This window comes from Aspergillus fijiensis, assembly GCF_003184825.1.
Source record: "Aspergillus fijiensis CBS 313.89 unplaced genomic scaffold BO72scaffold_17, whole genome shotgun sequence".
NCBI lineage: Eukaryota > Fungi > Ascomycota > Eurotiomycetes > Eurotiales > Aspergillaceae > Aspergillus > Aspergillus fijiensis.
This window is the reverse complement of record NW_024468993.1, coordinates 421,027-443,148: the sequence shown is the minus strand read 5'-3', so window position 1 is coordinate 443,148 and position 22,122 is coordinate 421,027. Positions and strand designations below refer to the sequence as shown.

Sequence of the window (22,122 nt, the reverse complement as noted above, 5' to 3'; positions counted from 1 at the left end):
ATTTGTTGAGGCGAACCGTTGAACCCCACAGTTCACGGTGGTCGGTTGAAGAGGTTCTTGGGCGTAGGTTTCCCCGGATATTCCTTTTGCTTGTACGTTAAGTTGTTAACGCACTGTCACCGTAGCCATTCCCAATTGTTATCTGAGCGTGGTCTGCCATGCTCCCCAGGTTTCGGAGTATTGCTGTTTGTAGATGAAGCACATGCACACCATTTCGAACGGCGGACTCCGTTGACAGCTTCTATTCGCTGATGATGGTGGTGGTGTTTGGCGAGACTAAGAAATGCCAGAACACGGACCAAAAAGCCCTCCGAGAATTTCGCCGACGCCCCGCCGACAGCCATCCCGTTGGCCGCTGATTGGCATCACCCAGAGGCAAACCAATCGGGCATGATTAATGCGGGGAAACATGAGGGCGATGGGCCCACGAGGGACTTGACTCGTATGTGCACTATGTGGCCCTGGAACCGTACGGAATATGCGACGAGGAGACTCCGCGGAAGATAACTAGCCAGTGCCTGTAAGGGAGGGTTCGCGTCGCGAGGTTGACGGGTTGTCGCCATTCGCACTGCATGACCCGTAGCCCTCCACCACGGTGGGGACGAGTCGTTGACAACATACCACTGCGATCGCTGCTGCAGAGTCGACGTAGACGTATTTCGTCAGCTATCGTCGCTCATATAAAGAGTCGGGAAGCTTATCAGATCCCTTCATCAGTTCTGCCACAAGCACAGTCTTGTTTTGTGTGCCCATTCACCTCACACCAGCCTCTGTAACAGCCAGAACCGTCATCATGCCTGCTGTCGTTGAGAACGCTCCGGCTTCGACCATCAGAGGAGGCCATGAGCAGTCCCGACCGCGCATCTCCGAGCCACTGCAGTATTCCGGGTCTCTGGACTCGTATGCCCGGCAAGACCTGACGCCGGTCATTGGTCGCGAGTACAAAGGTCTTCAGGTGGCAGAGATCTTGAAGTCAGAGCAATGCGATCAGATCATCAAGGATCTCGCAGTAACAAGTATGACATGATTTCCGAAAGTTTTGAACACGCTGATGTTGACGGGAACAGTCTCAAGCCGAGGGGTTGTATTCCTGCGTGATCAAGACGTGACACCGCAGCAGATGCGCGAGTTCGGAGAGAAGCTGACACACCTGGCCGGATGCGTAAGTACACCCCACACTCCAGCTAACTAAGAGATGTACCTCCCAAAAACACCTGACTGACCGCCCCCATCACAGCCCGAGTCATCCGGGCTGCACATCCACCCCCTGACAGAAGAAGGCAGCGAGCTAGGCGACCAGATTAGCGTGATCAGCAGCGAGAAGCAGAAGAAGGGCGGCGGCCTCACGCACCAACTCAGCGACACGAGCCGCTTCGCGTCCGTGGGCTGGCACAGCGACATCAGCTTCGAGCCCGTCCCCTCCGACTACGCCATGCTGAAGATTCACACGCTCCCAGAGACGGGCGGCGACACCCTCTGGGCGTCGGGCTATGAGATCTACGATCGCCTGTCGCCCGCCATGGCGGAGATGCTGGAGGGGCTGACGGCGACGCACGACGCGACCTTCTTCCACGACGAGGCGCGGCGGCTGGGCAATCCGTTGCGGAAGGGAATTCGAGGCTCGCCCCTCAACCAGGGCGAAGCGCTGACCGCCGTCCATCCTGTCATTCGCACGAATCGTAGGTTCCCTTCCATCAGTTTCCCCTGGGTATCTTTTTTCAAGTTCTGTGATCTCGACTTCTAACTTTGCGTCTATAGCTGTCACCGGCTGGAAGTCCGTGTATGTGAACAAAGGCTTCACGAAGCGCATCAACGGGGTCACCAAGGATGAATCCGACGTGTTGCTCGCCTATCTGTTCAATGTGAGTGTGGCCGACAGACAACTTCAAATGTGGGCAGGTTGACTGACTGGTTCGTTCCTAGCTCATTACCCAAAACCACGACGCGCAGGTTCGCTTCCGGTGGAATAAGAATGATTTGGCCGTTTGGGATAACCGGTCGACCTGGCACTGTGCCACGTACGACTACGCCGAGGCTCGGGCTGGCGACCGGGTCTGCAGTCTGGGTGAAGCGCCCTATCTCGATACTCGCTCGAGGTCGAGGAAGCAGGCCTTGGGGGAGGCTTGATGCGGTGGGCTGCGGTGTCCATCGGTAACGCTATAATGAATAATAAATATATCAATATAATCTTCAGAGACGTTTTAGGCTTCAGGGCTCGTAGTCTTTGTTGCAGAGAAGTGGCGCATCTACGGACGTATTGCCCAGGGCTGAGGGAAATAGGTTAAACTCAATATTGATTTCAAAATGTAAATAGAGGCTTCCAGAGCCTACTCATAGATACAATATCTATCCAGCTAATGAAGATCACAGATATCCAAGTTCAGATCATCTCCCACATGCTTGCTTATATGATTAGTGCTTAAATAGCACTCCATGGTAGTGACCCTATAGTCGTTTTCCTCAAGTCGATTACCCAGTCACCGTCTTGCAACCACATACTTAACAAATACCTGCTTTGTCAGGGGCATAATTGGGAATCCAAGACAAGTCTAAGCCTGGCAAGGCTCACCCAGCTTCATGTAATTCCAGCAGACTGTATAGCATTAGCATGCGGAAAGTAAAACTGGCAGGGTCTGAGAGAGCACTTACTGCTGAAGCCCATGTCGTCACCAAACATGGTAGCGTAGGTTTTCGCACCGTCCTGCAGCCCACCCTCCGAGTCATATGCCACAGCGTTCTTGCCCAGAGCGATAGCCATGACGGCCGGGTGCGGCTGCAGGTTGACGAACTCAGGCTTAGTGCTCAAAGCCTGAGCCATCATGCGCTGATGGACATTGGTCGCTGCGTAATGACCCTTGTGCATGGCAGCGCCACAGCGTTTGATCCCCGACCACGAAACGATATCACCCACAGCGAAGTGGTCATCTGCGTTGGGAACATTGTCCGGAAATTGCAGACTGGGCGGCAGTCAGTTGAGGCTCCGTGGGACACAGGAGAAGAGGGACTTACGAGGGTCTGATCTTGACGAGTCCCTCCTCGTTCAACGCCTCTTTAGGCAGATAGGTGGAAGTGGCGACACTCTTCGAAACGGCGTTCATCACATGGCCAGCCGTGAGCTTGGTGCCGTCGGAGAGAGTAAGCTGCCAGACGCGGCGTCTTCCCTCTGTCTCAACGGCAGTGGTGTCGACAACGCGTTGTCCGAGGATGACTGTGACCTCCTGCTCGCGGAGGATAGTACAGATGCGCTCTTTGAACGCATCGGGCAGAGGCTCGGCAGAAAGGAGGTGGTCACGGGAATGGATCAGGGTGATCTTCTGGTTGGGGTAAAGATCTTTCAACTCGGCGGCCATTTCAGCACCGACGGCACCTGCAGGTCATTAGCTATCAGTAATACGCAGGCGTGGGGGTACGCGAGAATATTTACCCCCTCCAATCACCACGACGCCTTCCTTCGCGTTCTGGATGGCCTCAACATTCTTCCTTGTCTCTTCCAGGAACTCTCGACGCTCCAGGGACTGTGGCACTGTCGGAAAAGCGCGGCGTAGACCAGATGCAGCGATCAAAAAGTCGTACTTTTCTTCCCTCGATCGCCTCGTCTGGCTATCAAGGATCTGAGCCACCTTCCGCTGGCAGTCCACCGAGTGGACACTTCCTTGGATCCATTTGATGTCTGGAGTCTTCAAGGCAGGAATGTCCACGAATCTATTCCAGGTCTTTGAGGCGTATTTTTCCGAGGCGAGTGCCTTGGGGGAGCCGATGAGGTGATCTGGAGTCATTTTTGGGATTAGTGGCTGTATGTTATAGGACGGAATCAGCGGGAAGACTACTGACAGTATCCATCCCTCTCGTCCACCAATGTGATCTGGATGGGTATGCGATGTTGAGGGGGCTGTGCATTGGGCGTGAAGTTGAAACGAGCGAGACGGCCACGGCAAAGATCGATCAGCGTCATGGCTGACGCCAATCCACCGTAGGAGCCACCAACGATCAGAACGCGGAACTCGCGCGCAAGCGAGACAAGGCCCTCATTGGACGGCATTGTGAGAGTGTCGTGCTAGTAGCTTTTGGAGGTCTATTATTCTGATCGGAGATAAGAGAGGAAAGGGAGAGGAGAGAGCCAATGTTGAAGAAATGGGCGGAGTAAGTAGAGACGGAAGTTGAGTGAAAAAAAGTAGCCCGGAGCAAAGGGGGCGCAGGCCATTCTTAAGAGTAACGCCATGATAACAAGAGTGTAACCAGCGACTTGTCAACCGAGACCGGGGGACAGATGCCCAGAATCTGTGGATCCGATGGGGACATCTGTCACAAACACAAACGTTCCCTTGCTGTATCGGAGGTGCCTGGACTAGACCGAAATGTTGTCTCGGGGATTTCGGCGGAGACCGAGCGAGAACTCTTTACCAAAAACGAATATGGGAAATTGCGAAGTGATGTCGATTTCATATAGTGAGGAGCTTCGGACTCAATATTCTGGAATGAACATTCCAGTGACACAGGCTCGATCGAAATCGGATGACTACGGATACCAAGTTACAAGAAGCCGGATGGTTGTTTTCCGTATCTTTGATCCATCTTATCAGATTGGCGCCAAGTGGCGCAACCGGGTCCTGGCTGTATCTCGCCCAATCACTGGTCGCCGGAGCACCCAGAATGCGAGAGACTCATTTGAACCTGTGACCAATGTGGAAGAGAAATCGCACATTTGACAAATTCATTCCGAGACACGGCCAATCAATCCTCTAAGCAGTTGGTTAAGTGGATCCCACACTCACAAAGGCACAAACCTCTCTGATTCCGGTTCCGTTTATCTGATCCGTCCCCCACCGGTCGGGAGTGAGGGGTTTTCTGACTGCTCATCAACTGCACAATTCCTACCACTTCCGAGTGCCAACGTAAGGCTGGTGTCATACCTCCCACAAAGCACCCTTATACCAGTTCTGCCTAGAGGGTTGTGGGGTTAATAAACGATTTAATGGATTGTGCCCTACATTGCAAGATCGAAGCACCATGCCAGTGAATATATATTGACTACAGACCACGGTACATGTGTCTTTTTGCGGAGCCATTCAATTGCAAATCGATGCTACACAACCTTCATCGCTCAAGTGTAAGGAAGCATAGACTACTAATCTTAGCGTTTACCGATTCAAGGATCCATACTTCAGATATAATTACAAGCACAAGCTTTTATTGAGAAAATTTATGACGAAGGGGAGTAACTTGAAGACTGCGGGGGATCTTCTAATTTTAGTGCTATCTATCCTTAGTTCAGAATATTACAGTAAGCCACACTCAGCATGTTACCTTTTCAGTCAGTACAAGGATTTCTAACAGACTTTTCGCCTATACTGATTAGTCAAAGAGACCCGCTTGAACCATTGGATTACAGGTGTGGTAAACGGGCATAATCATAAATTTGAAGACAGAGATCATGCTTTAAACAACATCAAGAGCCTAAAGCTTTCCACGTAACTGGCGTTGCAAGATTTCGCAACTCATACTCGCGTCAGAAATGCAACAACACTCGGACAGTCGGACAGCCCAGCATGCAGAATCTTATCAGATGATCTAATCAGATAAGCATTGTGCCGAGGATCGGAGAAACCTCAGGCCGAAGCGGAAGGCTGGCCGGGCGGTTGTTGGCCTTAACGGTGGCCTGAGGCCGAGGCCCGTGGCGCGATGCGCGCGTCTGCCACGGAGCCTTACCGGGATCAGGGAAGAGTGAGAAAAATCATGCGCTCAAACCCCCGAGCTCATCTAGCACCATCTACCAATCTGCTTACTTCGAAATAATCACTCTCGAATTCGGTTGCAACAGATTGGATAATCCTGAAATCTTGTCCCCCCACTTTCACTTCACAACCTTTTGGAAAATGTGATCAATGCCCAATGGCTTCGCGTGGCACCCGTCTGGATCCACTGCAAGTCATGCTGACCAGACACCATCCATGCATATCCTTGGAAGTTCCTGCGTGAGCAAAGTACGTACCGTGCAGCAATAGTAAATTATAACTACCTTTTGCTGTGGCCCCCTGTGATCCATAACCATCATTTTTCACCATCTCAAGTGTTATCTCTCCTGCTGTCGAGCAAAGTCGGCGTCGCGGTCATCCTCTGTAGGTGCGTGACTTGTACCCCGCTTCGGACATTTCAAATCAATGGCAACCGCCCTTCCGCAAGATGAGGGGCACAACGCCTCATTGACACCAACCTCTGCAACACACAATGCCCTTGATTCAGCCATGACTCTTGTTTCTATCCCAACTACCAAGCTTCCTGCTCTGGACACAGTCGATCAGTACACAGTCGACGATTTTTCGCAGAGCTCAGTAGTCCTGAGCCCCCGCATCGAGCTTGCTTGCGATACCAATCTCCAAGCTGTTGCAAGTGACCTCGTTCAAGGATACGCTCGCTTTGTCTCGAGCTTCACAGGTCTGGAAGAGATCGCATTCCTAGTCGCCCGTCATGCAACCACCATCTCTGGTCCAGAGAAAGAGCGCGGTGTGGTCTGTGCTTCTGTACTTCGGGAAGCCGATGGCCAGCACTGCACCATCAAAGAGGTGGACGAACAGCATCACAATGCTGATGAAGTCCACTTCTGTCTGGCTTTGGGATTCTGCGAAGAAACTGAAAATGGCGAGCAACATCCCCTTTTCAAGGGTACTGCAAGCGTGGGTTCCCCGTTACTTCTCTTTGACTGTCGCCACAGCGTCTTACTGATCGACCGGCAGAATTTGACGCTATACGTGGGGCCTTCCACCACCGCTACTAGCATCCAGATCTGCTTTAGCTATCCCGACCGACTGATCCCCGTCGTTGCAGTGGATCCGATGCTCAGGACCATTGCCGCTCACTTGGCGGATTCGTCTTCGTCATTGGCCTTCGAGGCCTCCCTCCCCGAGCTTTCTGTTATGAATTTCCCTCCATCTATGATACCCCCTTCACGACGCCATGACTGGAATGACTTGACTGACTCTACGATACCCCAACAACATCTTCTCCACGCTGCGTTCGAGGGCTGGGCCCGGACAAAGCCTGATGCCATAGCCCTCGATTTCGTTCATTCTTTGCCTTCTGCAATTTGTTCTGCAAAGCACAGCATTCTCACTTATTCTGACCTCGATCAAGCAGCCACTAATCTAGCTGTACATATCAGGGGCCTGCTGGCGGCCCGCGATGCTGCTGATTGTGGGCGGATTATCCCGGTGTACATGACGACATCGCCCGAACTGTACATCTCATACCTTGGCATATTGAAAGCCGGGTTTGCATTTTCGCCTATTCCACAGGATGCTCCTGTGGATAGGATTCGTGAAATTCTTCAGGACATAGACTGTCCTATCATTCTGGGTAATATACCCGAGCCATCTTGGGGGCCTTGGTCTACTGATGAGCGTGGTGAAGATGAGCGCATGCCCGTATGGGTCAACGTAAAGGACGTTTCCAGATGGGAGGAGCTGATAAATCGTGCTCAACCCTTGCAAGCTGAGAGTGTCCTTGAGAAAGTGGATATCCAGGATGACCAAATCGCTTATCTTCTCTTTACCAGTGGCTCCACTGGGAAGCCGAAAGGTGTGCAAGTAAGCCATCTTGCAGTCGCCTGCTCAATAGAGTCCCATGCTACGGCTATTCCGCTCCCTGGTGATTTTGAAGGCGACTTCCGCTGGTTTCAATTTGCCTCTCCCACGTTCGACCCGTCCCTCATGGAGATTTTTGTCACCTTGAGCACCGGAGCTACTCTCTGCTCCGCCGATCGGAGCCTGACATTGACTGATCTCGAAGCCACCATAAACGAAGCAAGGGCGACCATCATGATGGCTACGCCGAGCTTGGCTGCACTCTTGCGACCATCCCGGTTGAATACACTCCAATCTCTCTGGACGATGGGCGAGAAGCTCAATAGGACAGTCATTGCAAACTTCTCAACTACATCACTCGATGAACCGCATAGAATGTTGGTGAACGCATATGGACCCACTGAGGCCGCCATCAATTGTACCTATCTGGCACCAGTTGGTCGCTCGGTTCGGGGCTCAATTATTGGCAAAGCGCTTCCGACTTGCGCGATGTTTGTCCTAGATCCCAACAATCACGAACCAAGACCAGTCGCAGCCGGTCTTGCTGGTGAGCTGGCAATAGGAGGTCCGCAAGTCAGCAAGGGATATCTGAACCGCCCGAAGGAAACTGCGAAGGCCTTTGTGAACAGCGCAAAGTTCGGGTACTTGTATCGTACCGGGGACATGGCGCGCATCGTCTGGGACGAATCCGGCTCTCCAGTGATTGAGTTTCTCGGTCGGATAACCTCAGATCAGGTGAAAATCAGCGGCCGCCGGCTTGAACTTGGCGAGATTGAGTCGGTTCTGTCTACAATCCCTGGAGTGACAGAAGCTGTGGCCGTGGTACTCAAACGCGACTTCGATGTACAGGGAAGTGAGCAAATAGTGGCATGTCTCGTTGTCAACAACAGCGACGCGAGTGCTGTCGAGAAACAGACGATAGCAAATGAGGCACACTCCAAAGCGCAGCAGTACCTGTCCAATTATATGTGCCCCTCCACATATGCTTTCTTTCCTAGCCTCCCACGATCGAGCTCCGGCAAGGTTGACCGCAAAGCAATCTCGGCTCAACTTCGAGAACCAGGCAAGAGTGGTGTTCAATTGTACACCCCAGAGAAGACTGTTCTAGACACTACGAATGGTGTACATCATCAGTGGGAAATCCCGGAGGACGAGAATCTGTTGTCTGTACAACAGCTTGTGATTGAACTCATCGCTCAGACAACAGACGAGGATGTCGCTGCTGTCACGCCTGAAGCTGGTCTGTATTCCCTCGGAATTGACAGTCTCGGCGCGATGCGACTTCTGCAGCGGTTACGGGACCATGCTATCGATGGTCTGTCTGTAGGCGATGTGTTGCAGTCTCCGACACCGGAAGCTCTGGTTTCACTCGTCTTCCAGCGTCGTCAGATGGCGGAGAAGGCAGATACCGATGAAATCCACGACCCGCTCCATCAGAAGCTTCAGGAATTCAGTCAACGAAATGCACTCGTATGTGCAGAAAGACTAGACTTGATGCAGAGTCAAGTTGCGAGAGTTCTTCCGACAACAGCAACGCAATCAGGCATGCTAACCAGTTTTCTGCGTAGTTCATCTGATAAGACATCTGCAGCTCGCTCGTACATCTACCATACTGTCCTGCGGCTTGAACCTGACGTCGACCTTCCCAAGATCCAGAGGGCTTGGGATACGGTTCTTGCCAGCTATGATTCTTTTCGCACAGTATTTTGTTGGGTTGACGATGATATGGCGCCATTTGCCCAATGCATTCTTGCTCCTGAAGCAGTGCCTCACGCTGATTGGGCTGTCCATCAAGTAACCGAGACTGTCTCGAACGAGGCGGCTCTTCAAACTGCACTCCGCGATGCGGAGGAGGCCATTGATCTTAGCAAACCACCTTTTAGGTTGTCTCTGGTCAGTAGTCACACAGAGAGCCAGATTGTTCTGAGCATGTTCCACGGAATCTTCGACGGTGGCTCACTGCAGCTCTTGCTTGAAGATATAACTTCTATCTACTATGGCAAGCCAGGCAAGCAACGAACTTCTATTGAGCATGTTGTGAAGCATCACTTTCAGTCAGATCAGGCCGCAACCTCCGATTTCTGGAACAGGCATTTAGCACAACACTCTCCTGTTCCGTTCCCATCCTTGACCTCATACCGACCATCAACAGTCAAAACCACCGGCTGCGCGGAGATTACAGCCAATATCCGTCATGATACCCTCAAGAAGAGATCCAAAGTTATTGGATCAAGTCCTCTTTCCGTACTTCAGGCAGCCTGGGGATCAATCTTGTTAGCTTACAGTGGTACGCCTGATCGGGATGTTGTGATGGGCAGCGTTATCTCAGGCCGACTTGACGTTGTCTCGGAAACCTGCATTGGCCCGACATTCACTACTGTTCCGATCAGACTCACTCTTGAGAATTCGCAGACCAACTCAGCTGACACCTGCACAAATCGCGCCATCACCCAATGCCTAACAAAGCTCAATGCAGGCGCTTTGTCTCATCTACAACCTGGCTTAGGATCGCTCGTTACGGCGGAAGGAAGACTTCCATACGATACACTGATAGCGTATCAAGATTTTAGCGCAGGCTCCAATGCAAGTGGTATCTGGAGCTCAATCCATCACCCGCCCATGGCGAATGACTTTACAGTCATGATTGAGATATGGCCGTGTTCCGACTCCTCCTTGACATTCCGTGCCAGTTTCGATGAGTCCAAGCTTGATCTGAGTTCGGCAAAGATGATGCTAGGACAGATGTCTGACATCGTCGAATTCATCCTCAATGAGCCAGAAGGGAGATTCCTCGACGGCCCGATGAAGACCAATTGTAATTCGAAATCATGCTTCAATCCGCAATCTAGGATTATCGAGGAGGCAGAAAAAGGATCTCTCCTACAATCGCAGTTTGAGGACCACGCACAATCACACCCTGAAGACCCTGCTTTGATTTTCAAGCATAATCTGGATGATGAAAATGACGTGCGGAATATCACCTGGTCTTACGGGAAGCTCAACGACATAGCCCAAAGACTTGCAGTGCATCTTACCCGAATCAGTGGTGAGCTTAACAACCGTCCGATTCCAATCTGCATCGAGAAGAGCCCTGCCATGTACGTTGCGATCCTAGGTATTCTCAAGGCTGGAGGCGCCTGGTGTCCAATCGACACCATGTCTCCCGCACAGCGCCGTCACGACTTGATCGCCCGAACTTCATCAGGCATTTTACTGGTTTCTGACCTCGATGGACCCCAGCCAGACGGCTCGATTCCTGCCGGGTTACAGATCATAGATGTGAATAGGTTCGTTGATGAGACATCAGCTGAAACGAATGGAGCGAATTCCACCATTGTCGGATCTCCAGCCAACTCCAACGATATGGCGTATTTGATCTGGACCAGTGGAACAACAGGCGCACCCAAAGGTGTGCCGATCAAACACTCGTCTGCTGTGTCTAGCATGAGAACGCTTCAGAAAGATATTCCTACGGATGTGCCGGAGGGTGTAAGATGCTTGCAATTCTCGTCTTACACTTTCGATGTATCAATTCAGGATATCTTTTATACCTGGGGTGTTGGTGGCGTTCTCATTTCTGCTACGAGAGATATCATGCTTGGCTCGTTTTCAAGGCTCGCCAATGTCACCAAAGCAACGCATGCGCATCTGACCCCTGCTTTCTCAGCTGGAGTACCTCGGAAGAGCTGTGAGACATTACAGGTCATTACCATGATTGGCGAAAAGCTGACACAGTCCGTGGCTGATGACTGGGGTACCAATATGAGGGCTTTTAACACATACGGACCAGCCGAGGTTACAGTCGTCTCGACCATCAGAGAGTTCGGCAATGAACATAAGAATGTCAAAAGCGCGAACATTGGTTGGCCCATGGAGACTGTCTCGGTCTTCGTGACCAAGGGTCAGCGCCTGGTCATGAAGAATGCCATCGGAGAACTGGCACTTGGCGGTCCACAGCTCTCGCCTGGCTATCTGAATCAGGACGATGTCACGAAAGCGAAGTACGTATGGAACGAAGAAGCTCAACAAATCGTCTACTATACTGGTGACCTCGTTCGAATGCTTGCCGATGGCTCTCTTGAGTACATCAACCGCGTCGATGATCTAGTCAAGCTGGGCGGTATTCGGGTGGAGCTGAGTGAGATAAGCTTCTCCCTGCGAGGATGTCATGAACTTGTTGAGAGCATTGAGACCCTTGTTCTCAGTCGTCCGGACAGGCCAAATAGTGTGGTGGTCGCCTTTCTCTCCGCGCCGAAAGCTGCAGCCATGGAAGAGCAGAATCAAACGGTATTATCGGGACAATCCGCGGTCGAAATAGCTCGAGCTGCCAGCGAACAAGCTCTGCGTGTTCTGCCCGATCATATGATACCTTCTGTCTTCCTTGTGGTGTCTCATATTCCGAAAACTCCTTCAGCCAAGACTGATCGCAGGGCACTACAAGCTGCCTATGCATCGGTTGACATCGATGGCTGGGAATCTGAAACAAGCTTGGCCAATGGTTCGCTGGGTACTGTCGATGATTCCGTTGACGCATCCGTTGCTGCCCACATAGTTGAGACAATTTCTTCGTTGGCCGGCATATCAACCTCACTTGTCTCCAAGTCCAGCCGGCTCGGTAGCCTCGGCATCGATTCGATTCGCGCAATTCGGGTGGCCTCTAGACTAAAAGAAGCCGGCCATCAAATTTCGGTCGTTGACGTTCTCAATTGCGTGACTGTTCAGGATTTGATGCTGCTAGTTTCTGACGCAAGTCAAGGTACTCCAGCCGAATTCTCCGAATCGTTTGACGTGAGCGATTTCAATGAAACATGGCATAGTGCCGCTGCGAATCACATTGGAGAAAGCTTTAAGATCCTCAAAGCATCTCCATTACAGGAAAGTTTGCTTATTGAGACAATGGGCACTTACTCCATGTATTGGAGCAATCACTTCTTTCTCTTGGACGACATGGTGGACCTCCCAAGGTTGAAGCAAGCTTGGCTCGCTACGTGCCAACGCACCGAAGCTTTGAGGACTGGATTTATTCCTGTCGCTGAAATTGGAAAATCAGGCTCCAATACGGCCGATTACCGTGATTCATCCATATTGCAGATTGTCTACCAACTTCCAGACCTCAACTGGAAGGTTTTGCAATGCCCTGAATCTGATATGGCGGAGCTTCGTGACAAAAGATTGCATGATATCATGTCCACGCATCAGAAGGCCTACTTCAGACATCCACCGTGGGCTGTCACCATATTTGATACCGGCGCCGAGCGTATTATGATGTTCACAGTCCATCACTCTATACATGACGAGCCTTCACTTGGTCTCATGTTAGATGACGTGCGATGTGCTTATACTTACAAACCGCCCTTGCGGGTACAGCTTATTGATGCCTTCGCACTCATCCTTCCAACCGACAAGAGGATCAAGAAGACTAGCCAATTCTGGGAATCGCAGCTGAAGAACTTTTCTGACCAAGATGCTCCTGTTTGGCCCGATCTTACTGGCAAGAGAATGCAACCGGGTGAGGTCCCAGTGTACGAGTTGATTTCAGAAGGGCTTCCCTTGACCGAGCCGAGCGCCAAGCTGCAGGCAACTGCAGTAGAACTGGGACTGTCGTCAATCGCGTCCATCATTCGCGCAGCGTGGTGTTATGTATCATTGAGCTACCTTGGAGTTCCAGCAGCCGTGTTTGCTGAGACGCTTTCTGATCGTGTTCTACACCCCGACCTCGAGAACAGCATTGGTCCCTTGATATCCGTCGTACCCGTTCCATTCCACCCTAATGGAAGCGTTCGGGAGATACTTGTCAATCAGCATCAAGTCTCTGTTCAGTCCTGGAAGTACCGTCATATTCATGCTCGCGAGGTTCGAAAGTTGTTGAACCGCCAGAGAGGCGAGGCGCTATACCCTGCGGTATTCAATTTCCACATTGCCACCGATGACTCTATCGAGCACATAGAGCCAAGCATCTGGCATGAATTGGATGATGAGGTGGGCCTACACGTCGAACACCCTATGGCGTTCAATGTTTTCCAGCGCTCCAACGGTACGATTCATATAGAAGCTTCTTCAGCGAGCAGGATAATGTCACGAGCTCAGCTGTCGGTCTTTGTCCGCCAAGTTGATGGATTGGTGAGTTCAATGCTCTCATCGATTGACGAGTCTTTCGGAAGTCTGGTCAACAATCTCTCGAAAAGTCTGCGGTCGATTTCGGATCTGCCGGTTAGTGAAGAAGTGGCAAACTCAGTGCAGCTAAGCCCAACGCATTGGCTTGAGGTCCATGCTGCAAGAAATCCTGAATTGGTTGCCGTTGAGGTTGCCAGTAGCATAGCAGAGTCCGGGATCGAGAAGGAGACAATGACCTATGGTACATTGAATGCCGAGGCGAATCGAGTGGCTGCCTACATCGCCTCACTAGGTCACAAGAACAGAATGATCGCGATTTGCTCCGAGCGAGATTTGATCTCGTATCCTATCATCATTGGCATCTTCAAGTCGGGAAACACTTATCTCCCGATTGACGACGGACTCCCGGCTGATCGAAAAGCTTTCCTGATCGAGGATGGCAATTGCCCGCTCATCTTCACCGAGAAACCATTTGCTGCATCCTTCGGAAATGTGCCGAAGACCTGCCAGATAACGTGCTTTGATGATCCTCAGTTTTCTGAGTCATTGACGGGGATGCCAACCGAGGACAAGGACTACATGTCTGAACCCGATGATCTAGCCTACCTATTGTATACCTCTGGGTCGACAGGCAAACCCAAAGGCGTCATGGTGACCAGAAGCAATCTTTCGTCATTCATCGAGTCCTTTTCTGAATTCACTTGCCGACGTGCCCCAGTCACTTTGGAGCTTGCGGGAAAGGGCAGATATCTCGCTCAAGCCAGCCGTGCCTTTGATCCTCACCTTCTGGAGATGTTCTTCCCATGGAGACATGGCATGGCGACCGTGACAGCTCCCAGAGCTATGATTCTCAATGATCTCGGATTGACGATCTCCAAATGGGAGATCACGCACGCCAGCCTTGTTCCATCCTTGGTGGATCAGTCGGATATCGTCCCTGCGCAATGCCCCAGTCTGAAGTACATGACTGTTGGCGGCGAAAAGATATCGCAGAAAGTTTTGGATACATGGGCTTCGGCACCAGGATTTGCTCTTGTGAATGCATACGGTCCTACCGAGGCAACAATCGGCTGCACTTTCGCTCCAGTGGGCAAAGAGACGAATCTACGTAACATTGGGCCTCCACTAAATGCTTGTGTCAGTCACGTCCTCATGCCTGGCACACTCACATACGCTCTCAGGGGCCAAACAGGAGAACTTTGTTTCACGGGTGACCTTGTTGCAAAAGGTTATCTCAACAGGCCTGATGCAACTGGGTTTGTAACCGGGCCAAACGGGGAGAAGATGTATCGTACTGGCGATATTGGACGCTTGATGCCAGATGACTCGGTTGAGTACCTTGGCCGCGGCGATGACCAGACCAAGATTCGTGGCCAACGACTAGAGCTTGGAGAGGTCTCCGAGGTTATTCGCTCCTCCTGTAGCCTTGACATCAGTGTTGTCACGACGGTCGCAAAACACCCTGGCCTCTCAAGGCAGCAGCTAATCTCCTTTATCGCGCGATCCAACGCCCGCAAAAGTGGGCAAGACGCAAATGTCGCATTTCTGTTCTCTGAATTCGCCACGCTCGGTAAAGAACTGCAGGATGTGTGCAAGAGAAAGTTACCGAATTACATGGTGCCTGAGCTCATTCTTCCCATCACGTACATTCCGCTGGCGCCTCTGTCCGGCAAAGCGAACATTAAGGAATTGGCTGCTCTTTTCTCTGGCCTCCCCCTTACCACTGTTTTGCAAGGTAACAATGCATCAAGCAAAGACGGCACCATTGGTAACCGGCCTTTATCTGCCGATGAGCAGGCTGTGGTGAAAGAACTCTGCGAAATTGTTGCGGCAGATCCAACATCAATTGGACCAATGACAAACATTTTTGAGATTGGCTTGGATAGTCTCAGCGCAATTGGTCTCTCAATCAAGCTCAGGGGAATTGGCTATCAGGCTACAGTGGCTCTTGTCATGAGTAACCCTTTCGTCGAGCAACTTGCACGTTTGCCTAGACGTTCCTCTTCGGCGACAGAGACTGCCATCTCGACTGTTCGTCGGCGATTTGCTCAAGTCGAGTCTGAGTATAGGGAGCATCCTGTTGCAGATATTGATCCAGCTCGCGTGGCTGCTGTTCGACCTTGCTTACCCCTCCAAGAAGGTCTAGTTGCACGATCCATGAATGTTGAAGGCCGCCACCTTTACGTCAATCATATTATCCTGAAACTTGAGCAATCTGTTGATCTGGATATGCTAAAGACTGCGTGGCAAACGGTTGCCGATGACAATGAGATTTTGAGAACTGCTTTTGCTCCCTTCGACAAGCAGATAGTGCAGGTGATACTTGCAGCTGATGCCCATCAAATGTGCTGGATGGAAGAAGAGTACGACAACTTGGACGAATGCATGAAGAGACATCAGGACAATCATGACCAGATCTCTCGAGAAATAGTCTCAAACATGACTAGATCTCCACCTGTACGATTCTCAGTTGCAAAGTCCTCTGGTATCAATGAGCCTCTTGCATTATTCATCGACATTCACCATGCACTTTACGACGGCGAGTCCTTCTTCATGTTGATGGAGGATGTTGCAGCCCGGTATGCAGGTGATGAAGTGGCCCAGAGAGGCTCACCGTCAGAATTCATCGAGCATGTATACACCCAGAATCTGGACAAAACAAGAGAGCATTGGGTTTCGTTTCTGGCGGGCTATCGCCCCACAGCCTTCCGAAGAGATACCGATGCCATGGAGGATTCTGCTTCCCGAAGCAGGAAGCTCCACAACAGTCTTAGCGAACTGGAGCGGTGCTCTGCAGCCCTCCATACCACCGTGCCATCCCTACTTCAAGCAGTATTCGCGCTCCTTTTGGCGGATACTGTTGGAGCTCCCGACGTGACATACGGTTTGGTGCTGTCGGGCAGAGCCGTGTCTGTACCAGGCGCATCGTCCGTTCTACTACCGTGCATCACCACTGTCCCAGGCCGTCTTAATGTCACCGAACTAGAAACCGTTGACGACGTAATCGAACATGTGCAAAAGTCTACAATTCGTTCTCTTGAATTCCAACACACTCCGCTGAGACACATTCAGCGATGGATCGAAGCCGACGCACCGCTGTTTGACTGCCTTTTCTCATACATCCGCACCACACCTTCCCCAAAACACTGCTTGTGGCAGGAGTTGGACAGCCACATGCCTGCAGAATACCCCTTGGCAGTTGAAGTCGAGGCGAACCATGCAACGGACATGATCCAACTACACTGCAACTTCTCGTCGTCGTTCGGATCTTCCTACGATGCGGAGGTATTTTTGGAGAAGATGGAGGCCGTGATCTCGAGTGTGGTGTCTGGCGAGGGTCTTTCTTTGGCCAATTTTAACTTATCCCGGCCCTCAACACCGGGCACACAGTCTCCCATTGTTACATGGGACAACTCCAACTGGTCCTCCATAGAAACCCAGCTTCTAGAGCACACTGCGGACTTCTGTGGACTGGCCATAGGGGACATCACGAAGGGTGCATCGTTCCTGAGTCTAGGTATCGACTCGGTCACGGCGATCCAATTCTCCCGTAGACTTCGCGATGTGGGATTGAGCGTCTCTTCGTCCGACGTGATGCGATATCCCTGCATAGGCGCACTGGCCAAGTACATCGATGACGTTACCAGCAATGGGGTCCCAGATCAGGACACAGAAAACGTTGAAGGTGACAAAATTGATGTTGCAGTCTACGGTCAATACGCCCGCCATCTGGGCAAGGAGGATTCTATCACTGCGATGTTCGAGACTACGCCTTTGCAGTCGGGAATGCTCACTCAAACCCTAGCCACCGACGGGCAGGTCTATGTCTACCCCCATCCCGTCAGGCTTGCCGATTCCGTTGACATCACTTGTCTCAAAGGGGCCCTGGTTCAGGTCATTGAGCGAAATGATATCCTGCGCACCTCATTCCACCAGATAGAAGAGCTCGGGACTTCCTGGATTGGTGCTGTCCATAGCAAACCACCACTCGAATGGACAGAGATCACCCTACCCTCTGACGCGAACGTCCTGTCAGAGATTGCGGCTATGTACTCTTTTCGGGAAGAATCGAGCTTTGAAACTCCTCCTCTCAAGAATTTCTTGGTCAGCCAACCGGAGGGGAGGGTCCTTGTGATTGTCTTGCACCATGCGCTCTATGATGGTGCTTCTATCCCGTTCTTCTTCGAAGATTTGGCGATCATTTACAATGGTGATTCGGCCCCGGAGAGACCGAACTTCTCGGAAACAGTCAAGCATATTCTGAAAGGACAAGACGAGTCGTCCAAGTTCTGGACCCAAAGATTACAGGGATATGAGATCTCTGAACTTCCCTTGCTTCCTACCTCTGAATCTGCCGACTGCGTGTACACTTCCGAGCGCTTATTGGATGCCGATCTGTCTACAGTGATTGAGGCTTGTAAAGCAATGGAGGTTACGGTTCAGAGCGTCTGTCTCTTTGCCTACGCCAAATTGCTGGCTCATCTTATGGGGAAGCGTGATGTGGTATTTGGACAAGTCCTGGCGGGGCGATCGCTGTCAGTGGCCGAGGCTGAGAAGACCCTGGGACCGCTCTTCAACACTGTCGCCCAGAGAGTCAGTTTCGAGCCAAGGTTTCTAAGCAACAAGGCAATGGCTCTTCGCCTGCAACAAATGACAACTGATGCACAGATGCACCAGAATGCGCCTTTGCGGACGGTGCAAAATTCGCTCAGACGGTCCAATGCTCTTACCTCGGCATCGTTGTTTGATACTCTTTTTGTCTTCCAGAAGAGTGCAGACTTTACCGGCAGTGTTATCAGTGAGCAGACGATCTGGACCCCGTATGAGGTTGACGACTACACCGCGCAGGCTGAGTACAAGCTGAACATCGAGGTGGATCATGCAAGCCATGGCCTTGTGGTCAATGCTGCCTGCAGTGGAAAACATTTCAGCCACAATGCGCTTGACAAGCTCCTGGATGAGTATGCTGCGATCATCAGCGATATCGTCGAACACCCCACGAGGTGTGCCACAATTGTGCCCGAGGGCCTTGGTGATCTCCCCATGAAATTGTCTCGGGATGAGTCGCGGGATGATGAGGTCGAAGATTCCGCTAAGCCTGTACATGAGGACATAGTCCGATCCATACTTGCAACGGTGGCTGGTGTTACCGTGGACAATATCGAACCGGACACTAGCATCTTTAGCATCGGGCTGGACTCCCTTTCAGCCATTCGCACCGCCTCTCTTTGTCGCGCAAAGGGACTTAGAACTGGCGTTGCCGACATACTGCAAGGAAACACTCTTCGCGGTATCAGTCAACGGATTCAGCCTGTCTCTGAGGATCGCACGCAGTCACGGGGATCCCTCATTGAGAACTACGAGCAGGTCGAGGAGGGGGTCCTCCAGCGACTTAGTCTGGAGAAGAGTTCGGTCGAAGCAATCCTTCCGTGCCTCGGTGGACAGTACTATCACCTTGCCAGCTGGCTCAAGTCCGGAAGAAAGTTGTTTGAACCTGCCTGGCCGTACTTTTGCTCCGAGCGTGTTGATGCCGCACGGCTAGAGGAGGCTTGGTTTCAACTGCAGCAGAGACATCCCATACTGCGGACCTGCTTCGCAGCGACCTCTGCCACAAACGCCGTACAAGTTGTCCTGAAGCAAGCGATGCGTGACACAAGCAAGTTCAAGGTCATTGAATATCCCTGCCCTATCACGGAAGCTGCCAAGGTTCAAGCCAGGGAAGAGGCGCTGCTTCCGTCCTCCCTGTCCACGCCTCCTGTTCGTCTGCGGCTCTTGAAAGCCAGTGATCGTGATGGTATTCTCGTGCTGATCAACCACGCTGCGTACGATGCGTGGACCATGCCAATGTTTGTGACTGAGCTTGCCCAGCTTTACCGTGGTCAGGAACTCGACAGCAACCCTGACTTCCCGGCCTTCGTGGATTTCTCGCTTGGCTCTCTCCGTGAGCTCGATGAAAAGCGATACTGGTCGTCAGCTGTGGGGTCAGCCACCCCTACTCTGATCAAGAAATCCCACAGCAGCGGAGGCGAGGTGCCCGAGCAGCTATTCGTCGGTGCCTGGGAAAAGATCAAGGGCTTGTCGAAATTGGAAAGCAGCTGTCGGGCAGCAGGCATCAGCCTGCAGACGGTGGTTCTCCTCGCGGTTTCTCGCAGCATCGCTCGACTCACCGGGGTGTCGTCTCCTACGATGGGCCTTTACCAGACTGGCCGTTCTGCGTCCTTCGAAAACATCGACAGATTATCCGGCCCATGTCTCAATGTGAATCCATTCCGCGTTCCCGAGGTCGCGCCAGGCGAGGACGCCTCTCCGGCTGATGCTCTTGCCGAGCAGGCACGAGCCATCCAGTCGGCCCTCGCAGAACGTGTGTCGTACGAGCAAAGCTCGCTCCGAGACGTGCTCTCGTGGTCCAGCACCCAACAAACCGGCGGCCATCTATTCAACACCTGGGTGAACCTGCTTTGGATGCAGAACGCTGTCCCGTCCGCCAATGACACCGCGCCGGACGCGGACGTAGACGAGAGCGGTGAGCTGTTCTTGCCGTTGCAGATCGGCGTCCCGACGGACTTCATCCCATCGGAGCCGCTGCCCGAGACGGCAACGTCGGTGGCGGCTTTGGACACGTCCTTCCTTCCTGACGAGAATGTGTATATCGATATCGGCCCTGATTCCAAGACTGACTCGATTGGATTTGGTGTGCGGGTTGAGGGGGCCATTCTGGATGAAGAAGAGGTGCATAGTCTGTTGACGGAGATTACGGGTGAGATCGAGGGGGTTGTTTCGGCACTTGGTGCGGCTTGAGGTTGCATTTACATGACAGGGGTTCAGGGATGGCCGTTTTTATCTCCTGCATATACTGCCTGCTACATATTGCGCAATTTGTGATTTTGTTATCGCGTTGATAGATTATTCTTGTTGTCCTTAGAATTAGATTCCATATCACCCATGATTTTTGTCTCAGTGCTTCGCGTCTTAGAGCTACGTGTACAACGTAACACGTTCACGAGCTAAGATCTCCCTGCCCATCCGAACCCAATCCCTCCACTTATTTCCTCAGTCAAAGTCAATGATTGTAATGGACCAGTCGGTTTGACTCTGGGAGTACTCAGCCCCCGTTCCCCAGCCACAACCATCCTCCCCACATGGCCTGGGGCTTCAGACCTGCATTAGTGCTGGGTCTCCCGAGCCGTGGGTTCGGGGGACAGGGTGTCTGTTTGGGGGCTTTAGATGATGGTCCATTTGGGTTCTAATCTCTCGGTTACGTTGTACGGGATGAGTGTTGTGTTGATGGTTGATGGGAGTTGTATGATTCTGGGGAGTTCACTTGATGCCACTTGGTTGCCGATTGGTTAAGCGATCTTTTAGCCGTAAGGCCAAGGGTAATATAATGAATATGCGTGCAGTGAACGGGGTAAAGGAGGCCTGTACGGTAGGCAACTGGGACAATTACCCCCACACACTGCAGAGAATAGATCACGTACGATCCAACTAATCAACAAACAGCATCAGATCGAAAATTGCCGACAAAACGAGTATGTACTCTTTACATGGTACCGCAGATCATCTACACTTGACAAACCCGCCACCACCACCACATTCCCTCAAATCTCCGGGTCCTCAAAGCCAATCTCCCCCTCAGATAATTCTCTCTCTCAACACCCCATCTTCTCAACTCTCCCCATCCCATCCAGTCAACCCGCGTGCCCCCGCATACCCAGCAACAAACTCATCATACCCGTCCAACAACCCATCCTCGTCCCCCTCAAACAACTCCGCGTCCTCATAGATCGACACATCCGCATCCTCACTCTCCACCACATCCACCAACTCCGAGATATCCGGGCCGTCCACGGGCGTCGAGGGCCGATAGTACGGCGTCGACGCCGCCGACACCGACGACCGCGACGAGCCCGGAAACACGTCGCGGCGGTACATGTACGCGGGGAGGTTCTCATCGAAGATCCACTCCCAGTTGCCGTGGTCCTCCACCCGCGGGATGGGCAGGATGTGGCGGCTGTATCTGCCACCACCACCACCACCACCGCCGCCGGCGGGAGGTGTAGGGTAGACGACCGGCTCACTCGGGGTGTAAGGGATGGCTATGAGGGCGAACTCCTCCAGGTGGCGGGCGACGTGGTGGTACAGTCGGTGGGCGGCGTGGTGGGCGGCCGCGTTGCCGGGGTAGGCGTCGTCGTCGCGGGGGGGGTCTTGGTCGGAGCGCGGGCCGCAGAAGGGGCAGCGGTGGAAGATGGCTGGGTAGGGGCGGCGGGACTCGTGGCAGATGGTCCGCAGGGATTCGGAGGTATAGCCGTGGGCGTTGATGCCGTGTTGCTCGAAGGCGATTTGTCGGTAGAAGGTGCGGTTGCGGCAGCGGGGCACGCGGCAGATCCAGGTCGATGAGTGGTGGAGTTCCATGTGGTAGAGCCATTGCTGT

The 22,122-nt window shown here is 52.3% G+C and overlaps 3 protein-coding genes across 3 annotated transcripts; 2 read left to right on the top strand and 1 right to left on the bottom strand.

Annotated features, from left to right (window-relative positions):
• The first annotated feature begins 432 nt into the window (after positions 1-432).
• Positions 433-2,158, top strand: BO72DRAFT_447150 (TauD/TfdA dioxygenase family protein). Its single transcript, XM_040944460.1, has 5 exons — positions 433-1,016; positions 1,068-1,162; positions 1,238-1,679; positions 1,759-1,862; positions 1,924-2,158. Exons 1-5 carry the CDS (start codon positions 794-796, stop codon positions 2,125-2,127), a joined length of 1,068 nt encoding a protein of 355 aa, XP_040802495.1. The 5' UTR covers positions 433-793; the 3' UTR covers positions 2,128-2,158.
• A 289-nt stretch (positions 2,159-2,447) lies between these two features.
• BO72DRAFT_402045 (putative pyridine nucleotide-disulfide oxidoreductase AMID-like) lies at positions 2,448-4,241 on the bottom strand. Its single transcript, XM_040942196.1, has 5 exons — positions 3,832-4,241; positions 3,425-3,766; positions 3,010-3,367; positions 2,650-2,957; positions 2,448-2,593 (listed from the first exon to the last, which is right to left on the bottom strand). Exons 1-5 carry the CDS (start codon positions 4,037-4,039, stop codon positions 2,550-2,552), a joined length of 1,260 nt encoding a protein of 419 aa, XP_040802494.1. The 5' UTR covers positions 4,040-4,241; the 3' UTR covers positions 2,448-2,549.
• Positions 4,242-5,821: 1,580 nt separating this feature from the next.
• On the top strand, positions 5,822-20,631 carry sidC (nonribosomal siderophore peptide synthase SidC). Its single transcript, XM_040942195.1, has 2 exons — positions 5,822-6,671; positions 6,732-20,631. Exons 1-2 carry the CDS (start codon positions 6,159-6,161, stop codon positions 20,487-20,489), a joined length of 14,271 nt encoding a protein of 4,756 aa, XP_040802493.1. The 5' UTR covers positions 5,822-6,158; the 3' UTR covers positions 20,490-20,631.
• The last annotated feature ends 1,491 nt before the right edge of the window (positions 20,632-22,122 follow it).